General features: G+C 36.1%; 1 protein-coding gene across 1 annotated transcript in view; it reads left to right on the forward strand.

Annotated features, from left to right (window-relative positions):
• LOC128863179 (uncharacterized) overlaps positions 1-22,485 on the forward strand; it is a 155,196-nt gene that overhangs the window by 100,016 nt on the left and 32,695 nt on the right. The window contains exons 6-7 of the mRNA XM_054102180.1: positions 12,036-12,132; positions 15,215-15,342. Coding sequence (XP_053958155.1) covers positions 12,036-12,132; positions 15,215-15,342 — 225 coding nt within the window. The remainder of the gene's footprint in view (positions 1-12,035; positions 12,133-15,214; positions 15,343-22,485) is intronic.

Genomic DNA, 22,485 nt, shown 5'->3' on the forward strand with positions numbered 1-22,485 from the left:
TTGAAAGGATTAGTTGGTTTCAGCCGTTGTAAAACAATGTCAAACGATTATTATAAGTTTTAAGAAAAAAAAACAAATATGAAAATATAGTGTTTTTGCTTTAAAATTTTGCTTTTACTTTGCTATCGTTACATGCAAAAACTCATGCGGGATCATACGTGTTCAAACCGGCTCGTTTGGCTCTATAGCCCTTTTATTCTTGCTCAATAAAATGAATGTACACCCGAACGAGCAAATACATCGGAGAGCTAAAACGCAGCACATGATTTGATTGAGCTGAAATAAACAATGACAATAACTTATTTGAACAAGTTCGATCGTTTGAACGCAAAGGCCTGTTTTTTTGTTCAAGCGAAGCGTATGAATGTTTTACACTCAACCGGTGCAGTTCTCTGATCAGTACTAACTTCAGACAATTGCTCATATGGTCTCCAAATTATAGTTGCATAGTCTAAATCAGAACAAACCAGAGCTGTGAAAAAGATTTCGAATGTCTTCAGGCCAGAAAACTCGTAGGTGTTACTCGTAGGTATAAAGCTAAGAAATAAATACAATCTCGAAAAAAAAATAAAATTCAAATTATTATTGAGGCATACCTTTGAGAGAACTACGACTCCAAGACCCTCAATTTCCATAACACTTTGTAGCGCACAACCAGCGATAGTAGAAAGTGTTGAATAAGCATTCTGGCGCCTCGAGAATGTTAAGTGAAAGAATTGTTTAATATTCGGAGAAAGACCGGACTTCAAGCACCATAAGTGCAGTTCATGCAAGCCCCCTTCAATATTTATTGCTGACCACTTGATAATTTAAAAGCCCGTTGACGTAAATCAAATAATTTGAAAAAAAACAGAAACCATTACTAATTAGCTTTAACCCGCGGCCCCGCTCGCGTAGGAGTAGTTTTGAGGAGTTTAGGATATGAAAGAATTAAAAACAATGATTTCATAGAAATTATTTTTTTATTAATAACCATAATATTACAATACCAGGCATCCGTTGCTATGCCTCGTTGAATAAAATCAAAACAACCAATCAGAAAAATATCAAGCAAAATTATTTTTATTAATTTTTCATCTCAAACCCTTTTTGAACTTTGCATTTGGGTCATAGTTGAACAGCTTATGCGGATTATGCAGCCTAGAGTGTGCTATAAATAGCAAATTTAAGCAAATATTCGATTATTAGTGACGAATGAGAGTGGTGGCGCGGCCTGGGGGCTGTGGGAAGGGAGTTCCATCATAAAAACATGCCTATAACCTTCATTGGGTGAAAATATGAATGTATAAAAATGTTTACGTCATTTGGTGACCTGAAATAGATCCAAAAGGGCCGTAAGCATACCATAAACAGTTATCATAGAACATCCATACGCTAAATACGATTTAATCCATTTGCCTTTACATACACAAGTCTTCAAACGATTAGGCCGTTCAGTTATTGCAGCACGCACGGCTTCCTTGGATATTGACGTCGCTGCTCGAACCAAAGATTATTTGAGACTCTCCAAATTTATGTGAGGTCTTCGTCAAGACATATTCTCCAACTATGACCACAAACTGTAGTCCAATTGATTCAGATCTAGACTTCCAGACGGTCAATCTTCTGCGGCTATGAACCCAGGAATATTGTTTTTTAGCCGCTCCTGTGTGTGGTCTATAAAAGAGAGAACTGCTCAACTGCTTCACCACGACTTCTAAGATATCCTCCTGGTACACTTTTGCACCGGTCTTAACCCCTTTTTCGCAGAAATGAGGAGATGTAGGAGTAACGCCTTTACAAGACACTCCCCACCAAATCATTACGGAGCCTGGACAACAATAACATTTTTTGCGTCTTTAGAAGTTTTAGCATAGTCATTTGTCATTTGCTAATTAAAACCGAAGAAGCTGCTTGCTTCTGTCGAGTCTAATTTTCTGCAGCGCGTTGTCAAAAGATGTTCATTTCAGCGACGGCAGGCTTTCATGTGGAGATCATCTCTAATAAGTCTTACATAAATTTGGTCGATACACTCATTTCCCTCTACATGATTTTCTTCTTTCTAAGAGAATTTATGCGAATTCTTTCTCGAAGGGCGGCTGCACTGTTAACAAGCGAAATTTGCCACGAGACTGAGTATCATTTATGAGTAGACAATGCATAAGAACAAAAGCAAAAATAACATAACTTTTTTCTACAAGTTCGTTTTCGACGTATGCATTGTAAATTTGTTACAAAATTTATGCCAACACTTTATGCAATTACTCGTTCGCTGTAGCACAAGCGATCAATATCTAGTCTAACAATCAGAGCAGTAATATCTGTGGTGCAGCACGAATATTATCTGGATCGTTGGATTCAGAGATATTCTTGGAAATTGCTTCGCAGCTGAGCTGACTAGCAAGAGAATGAACTTAAAATAATCAACTCTGTTCAGGAAATGGGCATTCATTTATTATCAAGCAGGTCGATCTATATCACGCAGACCAACAATAGATGTACCGCGAAGCCCACTTGTAAAGTAACGAGATCTGGCCTAGAATAAATGAAAACATACCGAACTTAAATGAGTGTAGTGGTTGGTATCATCAATGGGAAGACATGACTTCTGGCAGAGCAGTAAAGCGAGGAAGAGCCGAAGGCTATTGAACGCATTCTTTGTCACTGTCCTGCTCTTCAAGAAACACGACTTCACTCCCTTGTTGTTCAGCAAAACTTTGCACTACAGCAGAATTATTCTCAACCGAATATACAGTTTGTCCAGTTTTTGATCTGCCAGTGTGTTTTCTGTCCTCGACAAAAGCAGTTTATTGAAATTTTTTCACCAACCTTTAAATTGTCGACTCATTTGGACGTCATAAACGACGACGTAAAGATGGCATGCAAAAAAGCTACCGTATAGGAATTATTCACTACTGGCATTTAAGTGTCACCTTTGAAAGAGGCTTCATATAAATATAATTGAGATTTACACCCTCTATTGCGTATTTGGTATCTTTATATTTTCCACAAATGGGGAGATTAAAAGTTTTATGCCGCTTCCGATCTGCAGATGGTTTTTATGAGAAACTTTTTCAAGGCAAAAATGTAATCAGATGTTTTTCATTGCGTGCTGAGCAGCCACCGGCTATTTTCTATAATTTTTGGCTCCTTTCCAGGGGGTTTCGAACCTGAGCACTACCGAATGGTCCTCCCGCACCTATCCATTCGGCTACGGTGGCCACCGGGAATTTCAAACAACTGCAATCACAATGGGACTCAAGGCCTAGGTAGGTCTCTTTACAAACTCATGGAGAATGTCAACCACCGTAATCTAATCTAAGCGAAAACTACATGATTGAGGTTTAGAAAACTAAACACTCAGCCTTTTTTCACGTTGTTTTGTGTTTATTTTCGTGGTATTTCTACTTTTATTATTATTTTTTTTTTTTGTGCATTAAATCCCCCAAAGTCTGGCAAAATTTTACACTGTACGTTGACGAACTAAACAAGCCACCAACATTGTAAGCTGCCACTGCTGGTCACTCGTACTAATTAAACTCAATTAGGGTCACTGGAAAAAAAAGTTAAAATTTGCAGAACAATATACTTTTACAAGCAAAGCAACACAAGAAGTAGAAGAAGAATAAGGGGAAAAAGGGAAACTAAAACCATGAATGAATGGACGGATGAACGACGAAAGGACACGCAACCAACCGACGGAGCGAACGCAACCGTGAAGCGCACTTTGTAAACATACGCTTGGCCAAAGGAGGATTTAACAAATTGAAGGTTGTTTGTTTGCAGGATATTGCTGGGAAAAGGATTTTATTGCAGACGAAAAATTATGAAATTAAATGAAAAATCTCACTCCTACCAAAAATTTACCTACACCCATCCTATATACATACATACAAATGTCTGTATGTATGGAACGAGCACAATTGACCGTTTGGTAACTAAAGGGTGATTTTTTAGCTATTATCTTTTTAAACAGTTGGTTTAAACAGCTGACGCACGTTTCGTGTTTTGTTTCACTGTCAAACATCTTCAGTTTGGTCTATAATTGAACCATGAATCGTCTTACTAACGAACAACGCTCGCAAATCATTGAATTTTATTATAAAAATGCGTGTTCGGTTAAGAAAGTTTATCGCGCGCTTCTTCCATTTTATGGTCAGTTTAATCGACCAACTGAAGCGGCTATGGTGTTAAAATTTAGAAACGGTGACTAAATTTAGAACCAAATTTTCATTATTGGGCATCAAACCACCAAAAGGCTTACGAAAAGTGCGAACTGAAGAACATATCGCAGCTGTATCGGCCAGTGTTAATGGTGACCATCAATTATCGATTCGTCGCCGTTCGCAGCAATTGGGCCTCTGTTACTCAACAACGTGGAAAATTTTGCGAAAGGATTTAGGTGTGAAGCCTTTCCAAATACAGCTGGTGCAAGAACTGAAGGCCAACGACCTACCGCAACGCAGAATTTTTGGTGAATGGGCTCTTGGAAAGTTGGCCGAAGATCCACTTTTTTATCGAAAAATTGTGTTCAGCGACGAAGCTTATTTTTGGATCAATGGGTACGTAAATAAGCAGAATTGTCGATTTTGGAGTGAAGATCAGCCAGAAGAATTGCAAAAGCTACCAATGTATCCAGAAAAGGTCACACTTTGGTGCGGTTTATGGGCTGGAGGTATCATTGGACCGTACTTTTTCAAAGATGCTGCGAATCGTAACGTAACTGTGAATGGTGAGCGTTACCGTGAAATGATATCCAACTTTTTTTTGCCCAAAATGTAAGAGCTTGACTTACATGGCATGTGGTTTCAGCAAGACGGAGCCACATGCCACGCAGCACGCGTAACAATGGACTTGCTGAGAGGCGACTTCGGTGAACATTTTATTTCACGTTCGGGACCGGGCAAATGGCCACCAAGATCGTGCGATATAACGCCATTAGATTATTTTTTGTGGGGCTATGTTAAAGCTCATGTCTATTCAGGCAAGGCTGCTTCAAGTAACGCATTGGAAGACTTCATTAAAGCGAGATACCGGCCGAAACTTTGGAAAGAGTATGCCAAAATTGGACTAAGCGGATGGACCATTTGAAGCGCAGTCGCGGTCAACATTTGCATGAAATCATCTTCAAACATTAAATTATATGGTTTGTACTATCGATTTAAATACAAATTTCATGTATTTTTCTGAGTTTTACGTGTGTTTTTTTTTTTGAAAAGCTTTCCTATAGCTCTTAAAAAGTCACCCTTTATGTATCTGCCAACAACGCGTACCTGAGCCACATTTATGAGTATATTGCTGTGGAAAGAAGAAGAAAATCTGCGCAAACAATATAAAATTTGCAAAAAAACCGCATAAATAATAAAAATTGTGCTTGAATAGAAGAGGGAAGCAGAAAAATGAAAAGTTTTACCAAAGAGAAAAAAAAACAAACAAAAATTAAGTTGACTTCGAGCGATGAGATTTTTTTCATTATTTCGTTTCTTGCCACCCCAGTTATGTTGGGCTTTAAAAGGATTCGCGCGCTTGAGTCTTATTATATAACTATGTATGCGTGTATACAACTGCAAACAATGGTAAAGCGAAGGAAATGCCTAACAAAGAATTGAATAAACAACGCTTTTTTGTCATGGCAGCGAGTTTATTTACCCCATGGCAATAACTGTGGGTTGCCATCCTGCATTTACCAATTATCTGTTAATAGCTCATATATATCTTCATATGTACATATATATATATGTGTGTGTGTGTGTGTGTATAAGCATACTTGTACATGTAGAAAGCCATAGGAACGCATTCTCTCAAGCAGTTGGGAAAGGTAAAAGCAAGAGCGAATATAATCCCATTTATTTCAATGGTATTTTTTCTTATTAGTTATTGTTTTGATATTACAGCACATGAAATAAGTGTAGTACCATAGAACTCCAGGCGTTGTCATCTTCTGAGGTTAAGTTCTCATTAGTCCTTGAGTGCATCGAGAAATTCAATTTGCTAGACATCACAATCGCACCCAGCACATTTGCTTCCCAGTGCATAGGGGTATAACTGGAAACGAAGTAGCGGATGCATTGACTAGAGAGACTGTAGTTGCATTGCCATCAGCATAGAATTTGGGCATGGTCCACTGACGTCTGTCGTTTCTGCGATCAGCCTTCAGAGACTCCAGCCCACCTTATTTTCATTGAACTTACCGCCTTCAAAGCACTGCCCATCAACTATGACGTGCTTATGCCAGCGTTTGATCCAGCTCTCGAAATATTTCTGGATCTCTATTTTTGGTATAGCGTTTCGTTTTCGATTTTCCCATTACTTTCTTTTAGCTATTAAAATGCATTCCCCGTAGTGATTTTTTGACTCGATCAAACAGAAAAAAATCGCAGAAAGCCATTTCAGGAGATTTTGATTTCATCGTTTCGTTCTTGGTCTTCTGGCAAAAATTCGTGGGTTACAGGACCATTCAATTATAATACATAAAAACGGTAAGTATCGCTTTCTTTTTTGGTCTTGGTTCATTCGGAGCTCTCCGCAAACTCGCCTGATGTCTAGATTGCGTGTCGTACTCATGAATCAACGACTGGTCTTCAGAAATGATGCGTTTGATGAATGTTAGGCGATATCAACGCGGTCCTTCTTTGCATCAAGTTCAGGTTCCTTGAGTCTAAATTTGAAGCACCAAAAGCAACCCAATTTATTAACTACAAAATTTTGAACGGATCCATAAGAAATGTTCAAGCCTTCTCTCAGCTCTCTGATGGTTAATTTGCGTTTATTGATCAACTTTTCTTTCACTTGATTGATATTTCGTCAGTTTCGATGTCGACCGCCTGCCACTACGTATTTTCTTAAATGGATAAGCATTTTTAGATTTATCATTTGTTCAAAAGGTAACCCAATTTGGTCAATAAACGAAAGCGGTTGAAATACACGGACAAAATTAAGCGAAATTATTTTTCCAGAAACCAGAGCATACTTTTTTCAAGATTTTCGTCGTCTTTCACTCGGAATTTTGTTTGCTCCAATTTAAAAAAAAAATCTTGTGCTCAGAAATTCTTAAAATTCAAAACATTCGCAAAAAAAGAAGATAATGGAGCAAATTCAAAAGAGGAATAGTTGCTCTTTAAGATACTGTATAAGGATTTTTAGAATAATTAATGCATCGCATTGTTACATAGCCTCAAATACAGGTCAAAATCATGTTTCTCGCTAAAATATCGCAAAAATCTGAAACACCAGAACAGTTCTGGTTCCAGATATGCCTTCACGCAAGAACCTTTAAAAAAGTATAGTACACCTCAGAAGAAATCTGAGTAGATCTTGTGGTGCCAAGAAGTCAAGGTGGTCGCTTTTTAGCACATCAGTGCCAAAGACCTCAAGCCTGATTCGAGCGAAAGCTGGGCAGACGCACAGAAAGTTGTCCGCCGTATCATCCTCCTCTCGACATACTGGACAGAGTGCACTGTCTGAGATGCCTACATTTTCCATGTGCTTCGCCTATAGTAAGTGGACCGTCATCAGTCCAACCAGCTGCCTACAATGCAGTAGAATCTGCCACAGTCGGTCGGGCAGGACAGGTAACATCAGTTTTGTCCATCTGTAGCCACTCTCAGTCTACAGGCTCGCTTGTGGGTTGAAGTAACCCGTTTGCTAAACGTGACTTTGATGGCTGCAGAACGGACTCCGAGCCAAAGAAGTTGGCCATCCTAGCTAAAAAATCAGAGAAGTGCTTACGAAATGATAAATTTCCAGCGTACGCTACCACAAGTCTTAATTAATTTATCAAAAGATAAAATGCCGTGTCCCACTTATGCGCGCTAGTAAGTAAGTAAGTCTTACGAGCTATCAAGCTCGAGTAAATAAGCCCTTAAACAAAAACTTGATTTTGTATACAAAAACTTCATTTTGTTCCACTTGCTGTAATTTTTTTTATGAGCACACTCGGCACGTGATATCCCTCAACCCGTCTCATGCCGAAGACATCATCTGCACAAAGAACAAATCAACAAAGGCATCTGATACCTTCCTGGAGCACAAATGAGATTCAGAACGACTCTTTTTTTAACTAAATTTGACAAGACGAAGTTTACAGAAGAGATAAAACAATGAAATGCTGTGGCTATGTCTTATATTTATTTCGCAGGCTGTACTAATTGCATTTTATGTACGAAAGTCGGTGCGTATGACGGAGGAATTGATTGTTGAGTTAATTGTAGCGCCCCAAGCGAAGTTTAGTTCGACAATGCACTTTAGTAATTATGGTTAAATAGGAAGTTATGAGATATATTAGTAAAATTGTTGCTTAAGAAAAAAACTTTTCTTCAGTTTTTTTTATAATAAAGCAACAAATTTGAACATTTAAATTCAATTATAAAACATGTAACCGCACGTACCCACGCAAATATTCACAGAATTCAAGCAGAACTATTACTAACTCCTTCCTCCTCTTTTTTGAACAACACAATAACAAGAAATCCGTGCCGACACATATGCAGGTATTTCCTGCGTTTTCTGTTTTGAGATCACACTTTATGGAATGCCTGATCCTTAATAACTTTTACTATGATTATGGCAGGTTTGTTTTCAGTGCCAATATTGTTAGCGGTCGCCGTAGCCGAGAGGGTTTGTTAGTGAATATCATTAGGTGGGTCGCGTCTCGATAAGCAATGGCAAACCTTCGGAAATAAAATTGTGGCACGCTACAAAGGAAAATAAGCTCACCCGAAGGCAGAATAAAGTAAATAAATTTTGTGACAAATTTACAAAGCATACGGCGATAACAAATTAACAATGGAGTCGGGAGCCAAAGAAAATCGCATCGCAATGATTGTGTGGTATTATTACAAAAGTGTGGTAAAAGTACAAGTGAGATTCACGAATAGTTAAAAAAACTTAATTTTCGAGAATCTTTGTTTAGCGCACACCATCAATCGTTTTTCTCAAACGTCTGAAGTGACAGAAAAAGAAGTGGTCGTCCTCGCGCGGCTCAAACCAGTGCAGCCATAAAAGCTGTTCGACAAAGAATTCGCGTAAATCTCATGAGAAAGAAGAAAATCATACCCAGGGAAATAAATGTATCGCCCAGATCCATGTCCAGACTAACTAGAGATGATCTACGCATGAAATCCTCCCGTCTCGCAAGTGGTCATCTTTTGACAACGCGTTTGAAAAAATTTGCCTCGCCAGATGCAAGCAGCTTCTTCGGTGGCACGCGGTCAACGGCCACAAACATTTTTATGAAGAAGTATTTAATACGCAAAACGACAAAATCTATACTAAGACTTCTGAAGACGCCAAAAATGCTGCCCCAAGGGTTCAGCGTGACTACCATCCGTAATTGTTTGGTGAGAGTGTATTTTCCTTTCTGCTAGAAAGGTGTTAAGGATATCTTAGAAGATGCGGTGAAGTAGTTGAGCAGTACTCTCTTCAATGGAAAGCGTTGGATCTTCCAGCAAGATTCCGCTTCAGTCCATAAGGCAGAAACCACCCAGCAGTGGCTAAAAACAATATTCCTGGGTTCATAGCTGCAGAAAATTGGTCGCCTGGAAGTCCAGATCTGATTATGTGGTATGTGAAAGGCCTCACAGAATTTGGATAGTCTGAAAAAATCTTTAGCTGTATGGCCTAATCGTTTAAAGGCTTGTGTATATATATCCAAGGTGAAGTCCAAAATAAACAAGGCTGGCGTCATAAAAATGTTTTTGATGGCGCCATCTTTTTAGTAAGTTAGTGCATTGGAAGTTACATCCCTAGCTGACTTCCAATGATCGCTTGGTGGCATTCCGTTCAGTGGGAGCGAAGTTATTGTGTCTAAAGTGTCGGTATGTTTGTGTCATCGGTACAAAAACGAGTTTCCAACAAAGAGCTAATATCAACTTTGATTTTAAAATCGGTTATACGTTTACCGAAACATTTGAGTTGATGAAAAAAGTGTATGGCGATGATTGTCTATCTCGTCCCAGAGTTCATGAGTGGTTTACACATTTCAGAGATGGTTGTGAGGACATAAATGACAATGAACATACGTACCGCCCAAAATCAGTAATCACGAAAAACTCCATCGAAAGTGTTCATAAATTGATCAAAAATGAACCAAAATCAACGTTGCAATTCATGGACTCGGTGTTGAATATCTCCAAATCGTCGATTTATCGCATTTCAACTGAACATTTGGGCTTATGAAAGGTCTGTGCACGTTTCATTCCCCACAAGTTAACTGAGGACCAACAACTGCTCAGAATTCAACATTCGAAAGACCTCATTAAAGAGGCAAGAAAACACGAGAACTTCCTTTACAGCATTGTATAGTAACTGGGGATGGATGAAACATGGTGTTTTCAACATGAACCTGCGTCAAAGTGCCGAATGGAAGGCTCCAGACGAACCACCACCCAAAAAATCGCGTTTAGAAAAGTCAGAAATTAAATCGATGCTCATTTGTTTTTACGATTCCAAGAGAGTTGTCTACAAGGAGTTCATTCCAATGGACCTAATCGTCAATGCAATTTTCCAAGTCGAATTCGCCCTAAATACCGCGAATGAGGAAGCTGGCGCTTATTGAATGATAATGCACCATCTCATCGATCCACTCTTGTGACTAAGTTTTTAACTAGAAATCGCATTTTAACCATCAACCACTCACCGAGTTCGCCTGATATGGCTCGCTGTGACTTCTATCTATTGGGGAAATTGCATTTGGCCATGAAAGGAAATTGTTTTGCGTCCATAGAGGCCATCCAAAAAGCTTGTACCGACATCCTGAAGGGCATTCTGGTCAATGACCTGAAACGCTCTTTCGAAAAGCTTTTAAATCGCGCGAAACAGTGTATCGAGGCCTTCTTGAATAAATAAACTCGAAGTTACCGGAACAAAGCTCCTGTCATTTCTATTTTAGCTCAGTCTTGTTTATTTTGTTTGTTTATAACGAATGTTGTAAATTTTTTTATATGGAAGTATAGGGGTTCGAATAAATAAAAGTGTGAAATATTATCTTTGTGCTAAGTTTATTAGGTTAAATCTGTCAATCAAAATAATGTCCACACATATGTACAATCAGCCTAAGTGTTTTCTATGACAGACGCCACGAGAAAGTTGCAATGAAGAGTTACGCTTGTGATACCCTACAGAATAAAACACCCAACACCATCAGCAAAAAAAATTCGAAAATCAACTAGATTTTTGAGTCACATTCAGTCAGTCTAATTAAAAACTTTTAATGAAAAGTTGTTGACTTTCTTTTGCTTTTTTTTATGAAGTCGCTATGGCCCGAACGGGTCCATGAGTGACTGCAAGTCAACCAGTTCAACCTAACCTAAACTATATGAAAATGAATTATATTTTGATAAAATAATTAGCTAGCAGAGAGTCCTGCTCGATAACTTTGTTATTGCTTTCACATGCAAATTTATTGTCAAGCGATCAGAGCCCAAGCATAGCAGAGCAGAGAAGTTGCACATCGAAGGCGCCTAATACAACATATACTAAACAAATACCAGAACATTTTCATTTTTGTACTCTTATATGCCTCCTAAATGTATGCTTTAATATTGGTACTGAATTAGATAAACCTATTAAGTAGCGGCTTAGAATAGAATTCAGGAAAAATAAATACATAGATGAAGGTAAAAATGAATATGCAGATGAAAAAAGAGGATTAAGATCAAGACAAAAATAGAAATAAAGATAGTTAAAGGTAAAGACAAAGACGAAGGTGCATTTAAATTTTTAATATAAGCACAGAGGCAAAGGTAAATATTATATGTAGGTAAGAAAAGGAATTCAAATATATGTGAGTATAATGCAAACTAAAATTGAATATAAACTACTCAATATAATTGGTCGAATTTTCGACCGCCGGCGATACCAGTTGTAATAACCCTTCGTGCTTTATATTTTCAATTCTCTTCTAATATAAAAAAATTCTAATTATAATTAAATCGCTTGAATAATTGTTCACATTCTACACAAAAACGCAAATAAATTTGTGGTTAGGGATAATTACTACATATTGTATATTATAACTTAGATTAATCGCACTAATTTCCGCCATTATTAAATTTCAGGTTATACGGGCAAAAACTGCCAATACGAATCAGATCCATGCAATTCAGCTGAATGTATGAACGGTGGCAGCTGTGTTGGCAATTCAACGCATTTCAGGTAAGTTCTCTAGTTACAATTTTGGAAATGTGAAGCGCTAATAGGTACTTGTCATATTTGATCTAGTATTTATTGCGGAAATAGAGTTCAAACTGTGGTGATAATATCAGTGAAAAGTAGCAACTGTAATGACACATCAAAATTCGCGCATATATTGTACTTTGCATAGGGTGATAGGGTGTGCCATTCCGACTACCTGTTCTGAAATGTGAAAAGTTGGTAATCGTTACTTGATTTTTTTTTTTTTTTTGAGCATAGACATAAAGGCTACTGGTTAAGGAACTTCCGCTATGACCATATACGATAAATGGTCACCTCGTCACGTTCGCTCTATTAAGGGGGTAGTATGGTATTTTTTTTTTTTCATTTTTTTTTTTTTTTTTTTTAAATTATTCTATAACATCTTAAGATTATTGTGTGAAAGTTTGAAGTGCATTAGAGTAAAATTGACAAAGACACAAAGGATTAAGTATCTACCTCTCCAACCGGATTTCACGCTGTAAAAATCTTCACAAATCTTTAAACGCGTTTTTCTCACACTTGCCTTTTTTACGGTCGGTGTCCACTGTAGATTCATATCTACTGCACCGATTCTTTTCAAATTTGGTTTTTTTGTTTCTTTACTTTATTCACGAGGTAATGACGTGGAGTTTTTTTTTTTTTAAATTTTGTCATATTTTAAAACAACAAAGTTTTCAAGTTTTTTTTATGAAAAATCGGTGTTTTCACTTCAAAGCGCTTTAAAAAATTTAAAAAAAAAAAAAAAAAAAAAAAATTCGACGTTGTTACCTGCGAAACTTTATTAGCTGATGAAATCAATTTGGTTTTTTGATTTTAGTTGATCCAGTAATGAGTTCTGAGGGACACCGCAATAAAACTTTTTTATGAGACGTCCGCGAAGATTCGCTGCCACCAACTCATTTCTTCATAAAAATCAATGAAAATTTCACACAATATTCTTTAAATATGTCTTTATAATTTAACAGAATTTTCAATGGAACTTTGGCATATTACCCAACCCTATTTCATCAATGACACTTCAAATCAATTATTTTTCAAATCCAAAAATTATTTTGGTTTCATTGACATACAAATATGCGAAATGAACTCGGAGTTTGGGTGCTTAAGTTGGTTAGTTCAGGAATTTTCGGAATTCAGCAAATGACGAGAGCGCGAAATTCCAGTAGCAAGTCTAATTAATTTGTACCTCTACTATTTATTCTCATACACTTATATAAACTTTTGCCTTATTATACACACTCCAGTATTTTTTTACAAAAATATATATTAGTTCATACAACAACAAAAAACCATATAACGCAAAATTTCAAACTTTGTAGAAAATTAAAAAAAAATGTAAAAATGTTTGAAATATTTATCAAAAATTTCAGCTTTTTAATAAGGATTTTTAGAACTTTTCTGGTTATGCAGTTTTATAGCACCGCAGTTTTTTTCTTTTATGAAAGGAAAAACCTAATGTGGGGATAACAAAAAAAGTTTGCCTAAATTTTATAATTACTTGAAACTTGAACTTTATTATTGGATAAAGGTCAAGATAAATATATAAATAAAGATACTTAAAGATAAACAGAAAGATAATACAATTTGATAATACAATTGCATAACCAGAAAAATTCCAAATATTCAGGTTATAAAATTGAAAGTTTTGATGGAATTTTGGAAATTCTTTTATACTTTTGAACAAAGAGTGAAACTTTGCATGCCACAGCTCTTGTTGGAGTAGGAACTATATTCTTATTTACTTAAAAAAATAGTGGTATGCTTATGATTTGGTAACGGGATATATACAGGCGGGCGTAAAATTAATAGTCTAATTTTGTTTTCGAATAACTTTTTTGCCTAAATAAAAAAATTATTTTGAGTGATGAAAATCTTCTCTCTGACTTTACGCCCCATAGCTCGTTTGTAAATATACGTCAGCTCTCTAGTTCACAAGTGTCAAATTTGATTGACGTACGACGCCTTTATAGCACGAGGACTCATTTTGCGCCACCTTGTTTATGAAGAAATAGTAAACGTGTGAATTAGTAGCTGGTGGTTAAATTTACACTTCAAAAAAACCATGGCGACAGAAACTTAGAAGCCAAAGCACTTTTTGGTGGCACAGCATTTTCCAGCTGTATCCATGAAAATCGCAACAGTTCGCTAACGGGATGTACGTCCCTTAAACCAAGCATTGGGAATATTGTTCCACAGATTAGCTCTCAAAAAGCTATGCTGCGTGCGCTGTGCAAACAAGAAAGGACTAAATTCGGCATAAAAATTTACTTTTTTTTATTATTTTTTTATTTATTTTTTATTTATACTTAAATGTGCCCAAAAAATTGGCAAACACATTTTTGTGTATGTGGTAAGTTTTGAAAGATATCTTCAAAGTGTTCCAAAGATTTTTAGCACTGAAAAAGTTGGCACAATGAAATAAGTTAACGCAACAAAAAGCGTTTATTCACTCGTTTAAATGCAATAGACACGCGCGCTCGTTTTCGAGAGTGCTATAAGTAGGGAGGAGAGTGAATTTCCAACCGCAAATGCACAACAGAACCACCACAACATATACACAATTTGACAAAAATGACAATTAAAGCTACAACAAATGCAACAATCAAAACCACGAAGCACAAAAACAACGGCTACAAATTTCGCTATGCGGCATTAAATTGTGCAAAAAGCCCTTTTCTTTTTACTTGTATGAGTATAGGTATATTTACATATATATATAAATACACATACATATGTATTTACATAATATCTGCATATAAATAAGTTTTCATACCCACACATACATATAAACAAAAGTCGAATTTCGAGTAAAATAACTAGTATACTTATTTGCTAACTTTTAGGTGGATTTCCAAACAAATACGTTTGTACTTATGTCCATATGTGTGTGTGTGTGTGCCTATGTAACACAACCTCAAATAGCGCTGCCACATTTCCCCCATCCTCCCACCAACTAACTAACTAACCTACTCGTACACCTGCATAGAAATGCATCTATATAAAAACTTTCGTATTTTGTCCTTTGTTTATTCTGAATTTGACTGTTTGTGCGCATAACCAGATGTGACTGCACTCCAGGCTACGCCGGCCCACTGTGCCAACATAGCCTCAACGAATGCGAATCATCGCCATGTGTACATGGCATTTGTGTGGATCAAGAGGATGGTTTCCGTTGTTTCTGTCAGCCGGGTGAGTATACAATATTGTTTACAAAATTTCATTCCTCTATACGGTTGTTTTACTTTGGTTTGTTTGGTTGGGTTTATGTGGATTCCCTCGCTGCAATAGAGTGACTTTTGCCACAGTTGGCTGGTATTTACAAATTCATACAAAGTACTCATATAAGTATGTACAGTTGCATGCTAGTACGGTTGAAAATGAATGCGTAGTGCAGGTGAATTTCGAATAAAATTAGAAAATCGGATATTCAAATAGGTTTTCATAAGGTATAAATTCAATGAAATCAGCGATATATGTGACCTGGTCTACGAAAAGTTACCTTACGTGCGAAAACAAGTTTTCGAGGAAACAGCAGTTAAAGTTTAAACTTCTAAAAACCCTTGTAACTTTTTTAAATATTAATATTTTTTAATCCGGTTTGGTTTATTTTCTTCAGCATAGATCACAGTATCAATAAAATCACAGAAGCAGTGAAAAACATTTTTTTAATATATAAATAAATGCGAAAAAGTTAATGCAAATCGCAGAAATCGTTTTAAAAAATAAGTTAGCTTTTGTACCGACATCCATGCCAAAAAAAAAACTTATAAGAGCCGGTGGCAAAAATTTTTTGAAAACAGACTTCAGTATCGTATTCATTACATCTCAGACTGTCCAGGAATGGTTCAGTTTTTAATTTGCCCAAATTATTGTCTTCGTTATTCTAATTTGTATCATGACAAAAAGATCAGTCTTTTTCGTATTTGTATTTTTCTTTTTTTTTACTTTTAACAAACTCTTAAACAAATTATGACTTTCTGGTTTTCACCATTTTAAAGAGCCTTTACACACTATTCGAATCAACAAAAAAGTGAAAAATGATTTTTTGACACTTAAGGTACCTTTTCATAGACCAAGTCACATATAATATTTTTGATTAAATTTTTTACTAAATATAAATAAATCATTTTGAGTGATGCAAATATTTAGTTTTATCTCTGCGCGCTGCATTGTTTGTATATCACAATCCTCTGCAACATACTTGACATATTGTATTATAAATCCTCCTACAAGGTGATTCATTTTGCGCCTATATAAACCTAACTATACAGTGAATAAATATATTAATAAGTGAAGAACTAGCTATAGAGGCTATCAGCCTAAGGTATTAACTCTTTGCGGTCATACCACAGCAAGAAACTATACTAATTTTGTACTAATTCCATACTAATTTATAGAATTCTCGTTCATTATAGAATTCTCCTAGTCTTACATCTTACGCATCACTGCTCTTTAAACGAAAATTAATTCCGACAAATCGACCCCATGTCCAAATTTAATACAAAAGAGTTAATTAAAATAAGTTTAAGCTTTTATGTTTACTTTTAAATGCTCTGCATATTTTTGTTTCCTTGTTCACTCCTCTCGGAAGAATAGGGCCTCGAGAAGACTCAGTCTTGCGTTGGTTTCGTTAATTTTATTTTGTTTTCTGGCAGAGTAGGTGAGTAGCCTGCCGCTACCAGTCCTAAATAGTGGGAATGCCCACTTGCCGTTATTTAGGAACAACGCCTTATAACTGTTCAGCGCGCCATCTGTGTTTCACATTTTTCTGACAGAATGATCGCACAAATGGTTGAGGACTTCGTGAAATTTGGTGTATTTGCGTTATTACCGCGATCGCCCGCTTCCTCTTGCTGGAGCCACTGATGCATTGTGTAATACGCAAATGCCACAATGCGAATAATGCGCAGACTAATGTGCGGGAGTAAGGATGGAAAGGATAACTTTTTGGGGTTAAGGAATGGAATTGGATATTTTTTGTTTGTTTTAGAAACCGGGAAAGTTGGTGAATTGGAAAAAGTGCGATGATTCGTACCCACAACATCTGAACGTCTGGGGTGGCAGGCTAGTACACTTACGCTATACGACCGAGGCCGCTCTGCACTCTGCATATATCGGGAGTTTTTTTGTTGCATGAGAACTATCGATATCAATAACTTTGGTTTGACAGCTGAGAATGACAAACTGTGTTAACATTTGTGTTCAGTAAGGCATGACAAGTTGTCATGAATCCTTTAACACCAGAGCAACGTTTCCAAACTGAAAAAATAAATAAATGTGTTCGCAAAGTGTTGAAGAAGACCCCGAAATGACGATTCATCTTTCGACTGCGTGGAAAATTTAACGTAAGAATATTGGTTTGCCTGCCTATGAAATACAGCTCGTTCAAGAATTAAAGCTAAACGACTATCGTTTGCGTTGCATTTTTGCTAATTGGGCTCATTTAAGATTTCTTATACAGATTGATTGAAAAAAAATAGTCAAAAATTGCACTGATCGAATCGACCATTTAACTCGTAGCCGTAGCGGATATATGCCGGATATCGTATTTAACAATAAATCCCATGAAATTGTCTATCAGATTAAATATATAATAATGAGCAAAAAAATGAATCCAACAATATTTCTGGTCTGTATTATCATTTTAAGTTCTCAAACTCTTAAAAAAACGCTCTTATATTATAATATTTAGAAATATTTATAATTCGAAGATATGCAATGTGCAACTTTGCTACCGCGTTGGTAACGGCAGGACCTGAAATCCGTTCTAGAAGTACTTCTGATTAAACCTACGGCAGATCGCAAGCCTTCCGCTCTCTTTTTTATATGAGATTTCCCATTAAGGTTAAGGTTTTATATGTATTAACCTTCTTTCCTCAAAGAAAGGCCATCATACAGTACAGTTGCTTGGTTGGTTGGTTAAAATGGTTATCCAGCCAGAATCCAACTACCTCTTCCGCACCATTTGGTTGCCACATCCTCTCTACCAACTTGTTTAATGGTTAATTACAGCAATTATATATCCAGTCAATGCGGTTGTTTGAGTCTCTCGAATAGTGGTTTGCCAAGGGTTAACATTCGTTTCTTCCATAAGGCAGGGTACAGGAAAATCGTTTGATTTTTCTCTGATTGTTCACAACTGTGACAGTGCGTATTGTGAGGGATGCCCATTTTGGTTACTTGTTCCCCGATAGGCCAGAAGCCACTTATCAACGTTGTGAGCCTGAAGGCATTTCTTCGTTTCGTATTTGTCAGTATTGGCGTTTGTTTTTGGTTGTAGGTGGGCCATAATGTTCTGCTTACTTTGCATACATATTGTTTGGTCGCTCCATCTGCATTCCGCGGTTTGTAGATATTTGAAGGAAATCGCTTGCTTGATTGTTCCCAGTGGTGTGAATACCGATTCTGCACAAAAGTTTTTCGAGACAGATCCCCCTCCCTTCCTCTTGTCGGTTCGACTGCTATTTCGTTTCCTTCAATGTTACGATGTCCTGTGACCCAGATTAAAATAACTTTATGGTTTACACCTACGGTTATTGTAACTGAATCATTTTCAGGATTGCAGGTCGGCTCTACGAAGGAATAACGATGTGGCACTTAAAAGAAAAGTCTGCGATTAGTAGCCTATAAGATTCCCCTATTCCCAGTACTTCCTCCTGGAAGACACTGCAAGTACTAGGAGGACACGCAGATTTTTCATTTATAAATCTTTTAGAATATATGCTGTCTCTAACACCACAATCCATTTTTTGAACCATCTGCGTAGGCTGAAGTGTCGAAGCTGTTTAGTAAGAATCCCTTAAAAGGGGTTCGGATAATTTCCCAATTTTTGTTCTTTGCTTTGGGAAAATTTAGCTTAGTGGCACATACCACTTCGTTGTCATTTCTACTGTACTACAGGGCAGCATTCTGATCCGTTATTATTTGTGCTTTTTATTCATGGCATTCGTGTCTGATTCAATCAAATTTCTGCTATTTTTAACAAATTTTCTGCTCAAAGAAAATAAAAGTTTTTAGAATTTTCGACAGAATTTCCTGCATTAGAAAGTGATTTAAACTACCCATCTGAATGGTCCAACAGAGACAAATTCTTGCTTAATATTAACAAATAATTCTGCGTGACCTTCGCCAAAGTCGTAAATTCGATTACCGCTACTTTTACCATTTTCAATACTCCTCTTTCAACTGTAAATTGAATTGAAATAAATTTTTGGATCAAGGTGGTATTTTTGACTGAAGATTCTTCTTTGTTAATTACATTAGTTCCATTACTTCTAAGGTCTATTCTAACTTAGGTTTTCTGTGACGTTATGCGCGAGTCTTTAAGGATCCTTATAGTAGAAAACTCTTAATAATTCTTTAGTGTGGTCAAAGTTTGAATATGCCTCATTAGCTTGCAGTCCAACTTGTACTATTTATTCTCTAAGGATAAGGATTCCAAGGAGCTCAATGCAGCTTTGTCTAGTTTGCTCTATAATTTCTTCATTTGAACGAGCCACGTCCATATAATATATTGTATATAAATATATTGTAAACCACTTTCCTCCAGGCGTAAAATACACCCACTGATGTTTACCTGTGACATTGTCTATAGTATCATTGTTTGTCCAAACCAATTCCAATTATTTATTGTAGACAATGCACCTATTACTAGGGCTCTTAATGAAATTAATATAATTTGAATAGTCCCGATTTCGATTTCGTACTTCCTACTTGTACATCTCTATTTATATCTAAGCTAGAATAAAATGACATTTAAGTCTATCTTTAAATATTATAACTAAGTTATTTTGTAGTCTAGTCTTGAAGGTTTTGAAACCATGGACTTAAGAAATGAAATACATCCACCAGAGGATCCCCGCAAGATGGTGTCATGTGGAGCTAAACTCTTAATGGAATTAGACAGGAACGATTTATTAATCCAAGGCTAACGACAAAGTCATATTCAAAAAGAGTTGACAGAATTCAATGAGGGTTAAAACTAATTAAAAGTTGTTGTGTTAAGGTGAAGCGGAACATATCGCAGCCTAAATACAAAAGGGGCACAACTCAAAATTTTCCACACTCGAGCTTGACTTGTTTACAGTAGCACAGAAAACAAACTATGTAACATATCACGCTGAAATTTGCCATGTAAGCTTATAACAGTCCTACCAAAAAACAAAAAATTAATTTTTGCCATATGTCATCCGCGGACCGTTTTATTGATAACGTCTCGTTCATATCTGAGCAAAAGTACATTTTGAGTTGTGACCCTTTTGTATTTAGGGTGCGATATGAGTAAATCCAGCCAAAACGTCCATCATAAGAGTATGGCGTGTATTTATGGCGTGTAAATCGATTTCATGGAAAAGGCGGGCATGTATACCAAAATTACAGCGACCTATGGGTCAGTAGTTTGGGAGAATCGCACGGTGAAGCAATCAGTAATAAAAACACTAACAAGGTTACAAAGACAAGACTTGCGTGTGTATGCATAACAGTAGCCATACGTGCACATTCCTCGGCATCAAAGGAACTTCTTCTAGAACTCACACCTCTTCACGTTCATATCTAATCCCAAGCGAGGAGGGCTAATCTAACAGCAACCAAAACTATCATTACGAGATCTCAATGCTATGGGAAATGATGCTACCGATGTTTGGTTTTGTTAAACGCTTCCAGACTGAAGTGGCAATAAAAAGATTTGGGATGGGCTACCTAAAGCCTGCAAGATAAACATGAACGCGATAACATAGTAGAAGGACGAATATACAAACAGATATTTAATAGAGTGCTTAAAGGTCAAAATAAAGATTTCCATTATCCAAAATCAATTTTGTTTTTTATTTAGTAAAAAAGTTATTCAAGAAAAAAATTGTATGATAAACTTTCCGTCACCTGGTATATATTCCTACCTCGTTAAGTGAATTAATGAATTAAGTTAGAAAATTAGTAGACAATTGAAAATTTTTTATTAATAAATAATAAGAATTAAAAATCTGTTTCGAATGCAAACAAAGTTTGTCAAGTTGCAAGCCAATTTGTATGAGCGATGAGGATTTTAGTGTTAATCTGCTTCTGAGCTGAGATGCGTGGGTCAAGGTGAATTGAGGTGTGGTGAGTTTAAAAGTTGAGGTGAATTTCGGTTTGTAGAGGAGAGGTGTGACGTTTTCAGTTTTTCGATCTTCTACTCTAAAATTAATTTTTTATTTCCGAAAGATCGAAAAAATTAAACTGGATAAATAATCACTATTTTTGATGAGAAAAATAAAACTTATAAAATAATCATTATTTTTGACCAAATAAATACCACTCATAAAATAATCAGTATTTCAGTGAGAAAAAATCACACTCGAAAAATGCGTTTTATTTTCGATCAAAAAATTTAAGTCGAAAAATAATAATTATTTTTAATGAAAAAAAATTAAACTCATTAAGTAGTTGTTATTTTAGATCGAACAAATACTACTCCCAAAATGATCGTATTTCAGACCAAAAAAATTAAGCTCAAATAATGAATTTTATTTCCGATAAAAAAACGCAAAATAATCGCTATTTTTGAGAAAAAAATAAAGCTGATAAAATAATAACTAGTTCTGATCAAATAAATACCACTCACAAAATAATCATTATTTCTGACAGAAAAAGTACTGCTCAAGAATGAGTTTTATTATTGACCAAAACAATTTAACTCAAAAAAAATCATTATTTTTGATCACACAATTACCACTCACAAAGTAATTATTATTGCAGAGCGGAAAATTGCACTCGAAAAATGAGTTTTATTTTCGGTCAAAAATTCATAGCTCGATGTGTGATTGTATTCTGTGAGCGTTTAGTTATAAATCGATTATCATTCTTAATAATAATTTTTATAGATGTCGCTCAACAATTTCGAAATCGTAATAGATTCAATAGATTGACAAAGAGCATCAAAAATATGCTCAGATATATCAAAAACTGTTCTACGATATTTGAAAGCTCATGATTGAAAATTTAAAAATATGTATTATTTTCGGTCTCTGCTGTAAACTAAGCATATTTTATGAAATATCACATTTCAAAGTATGCAAATAGATTTTTTAGAGCCACACAATTCAATTTTAAATACCCAATTCCGCCTACACTTCACTCGAAAACTCAATTCCATTGATTTATCCTCTATTTGCCAAGTAATTCCACTTGCAATATCCATTTACAAATCTGCATAAGTATGAATGTGCCGTATATGTAAAAAATGGTATGTACTCGTACGTATGAAAGCACGTACAAAATATTTGTGTAAGAGCGCAAACTGAATATCGCGGATTTTGCACGCGAATTCGTTTCAAATGAAATCCCCACTAATGC

Source organism: Anastrepha ludens, chromosome 5 (genome assembly GCF_028408465.1).
Source record: "Anastrepha ludens isolate Willacy chromosome 5, idAnaLude1.1, whole genome shotgun sequence".
NCBI classification, from domain to species: Eukaryota; Metazoa; Arthropoda; class Insecta; order Diptera; family Tephritidae; genus Anastrepha; species Anastrepha ludens.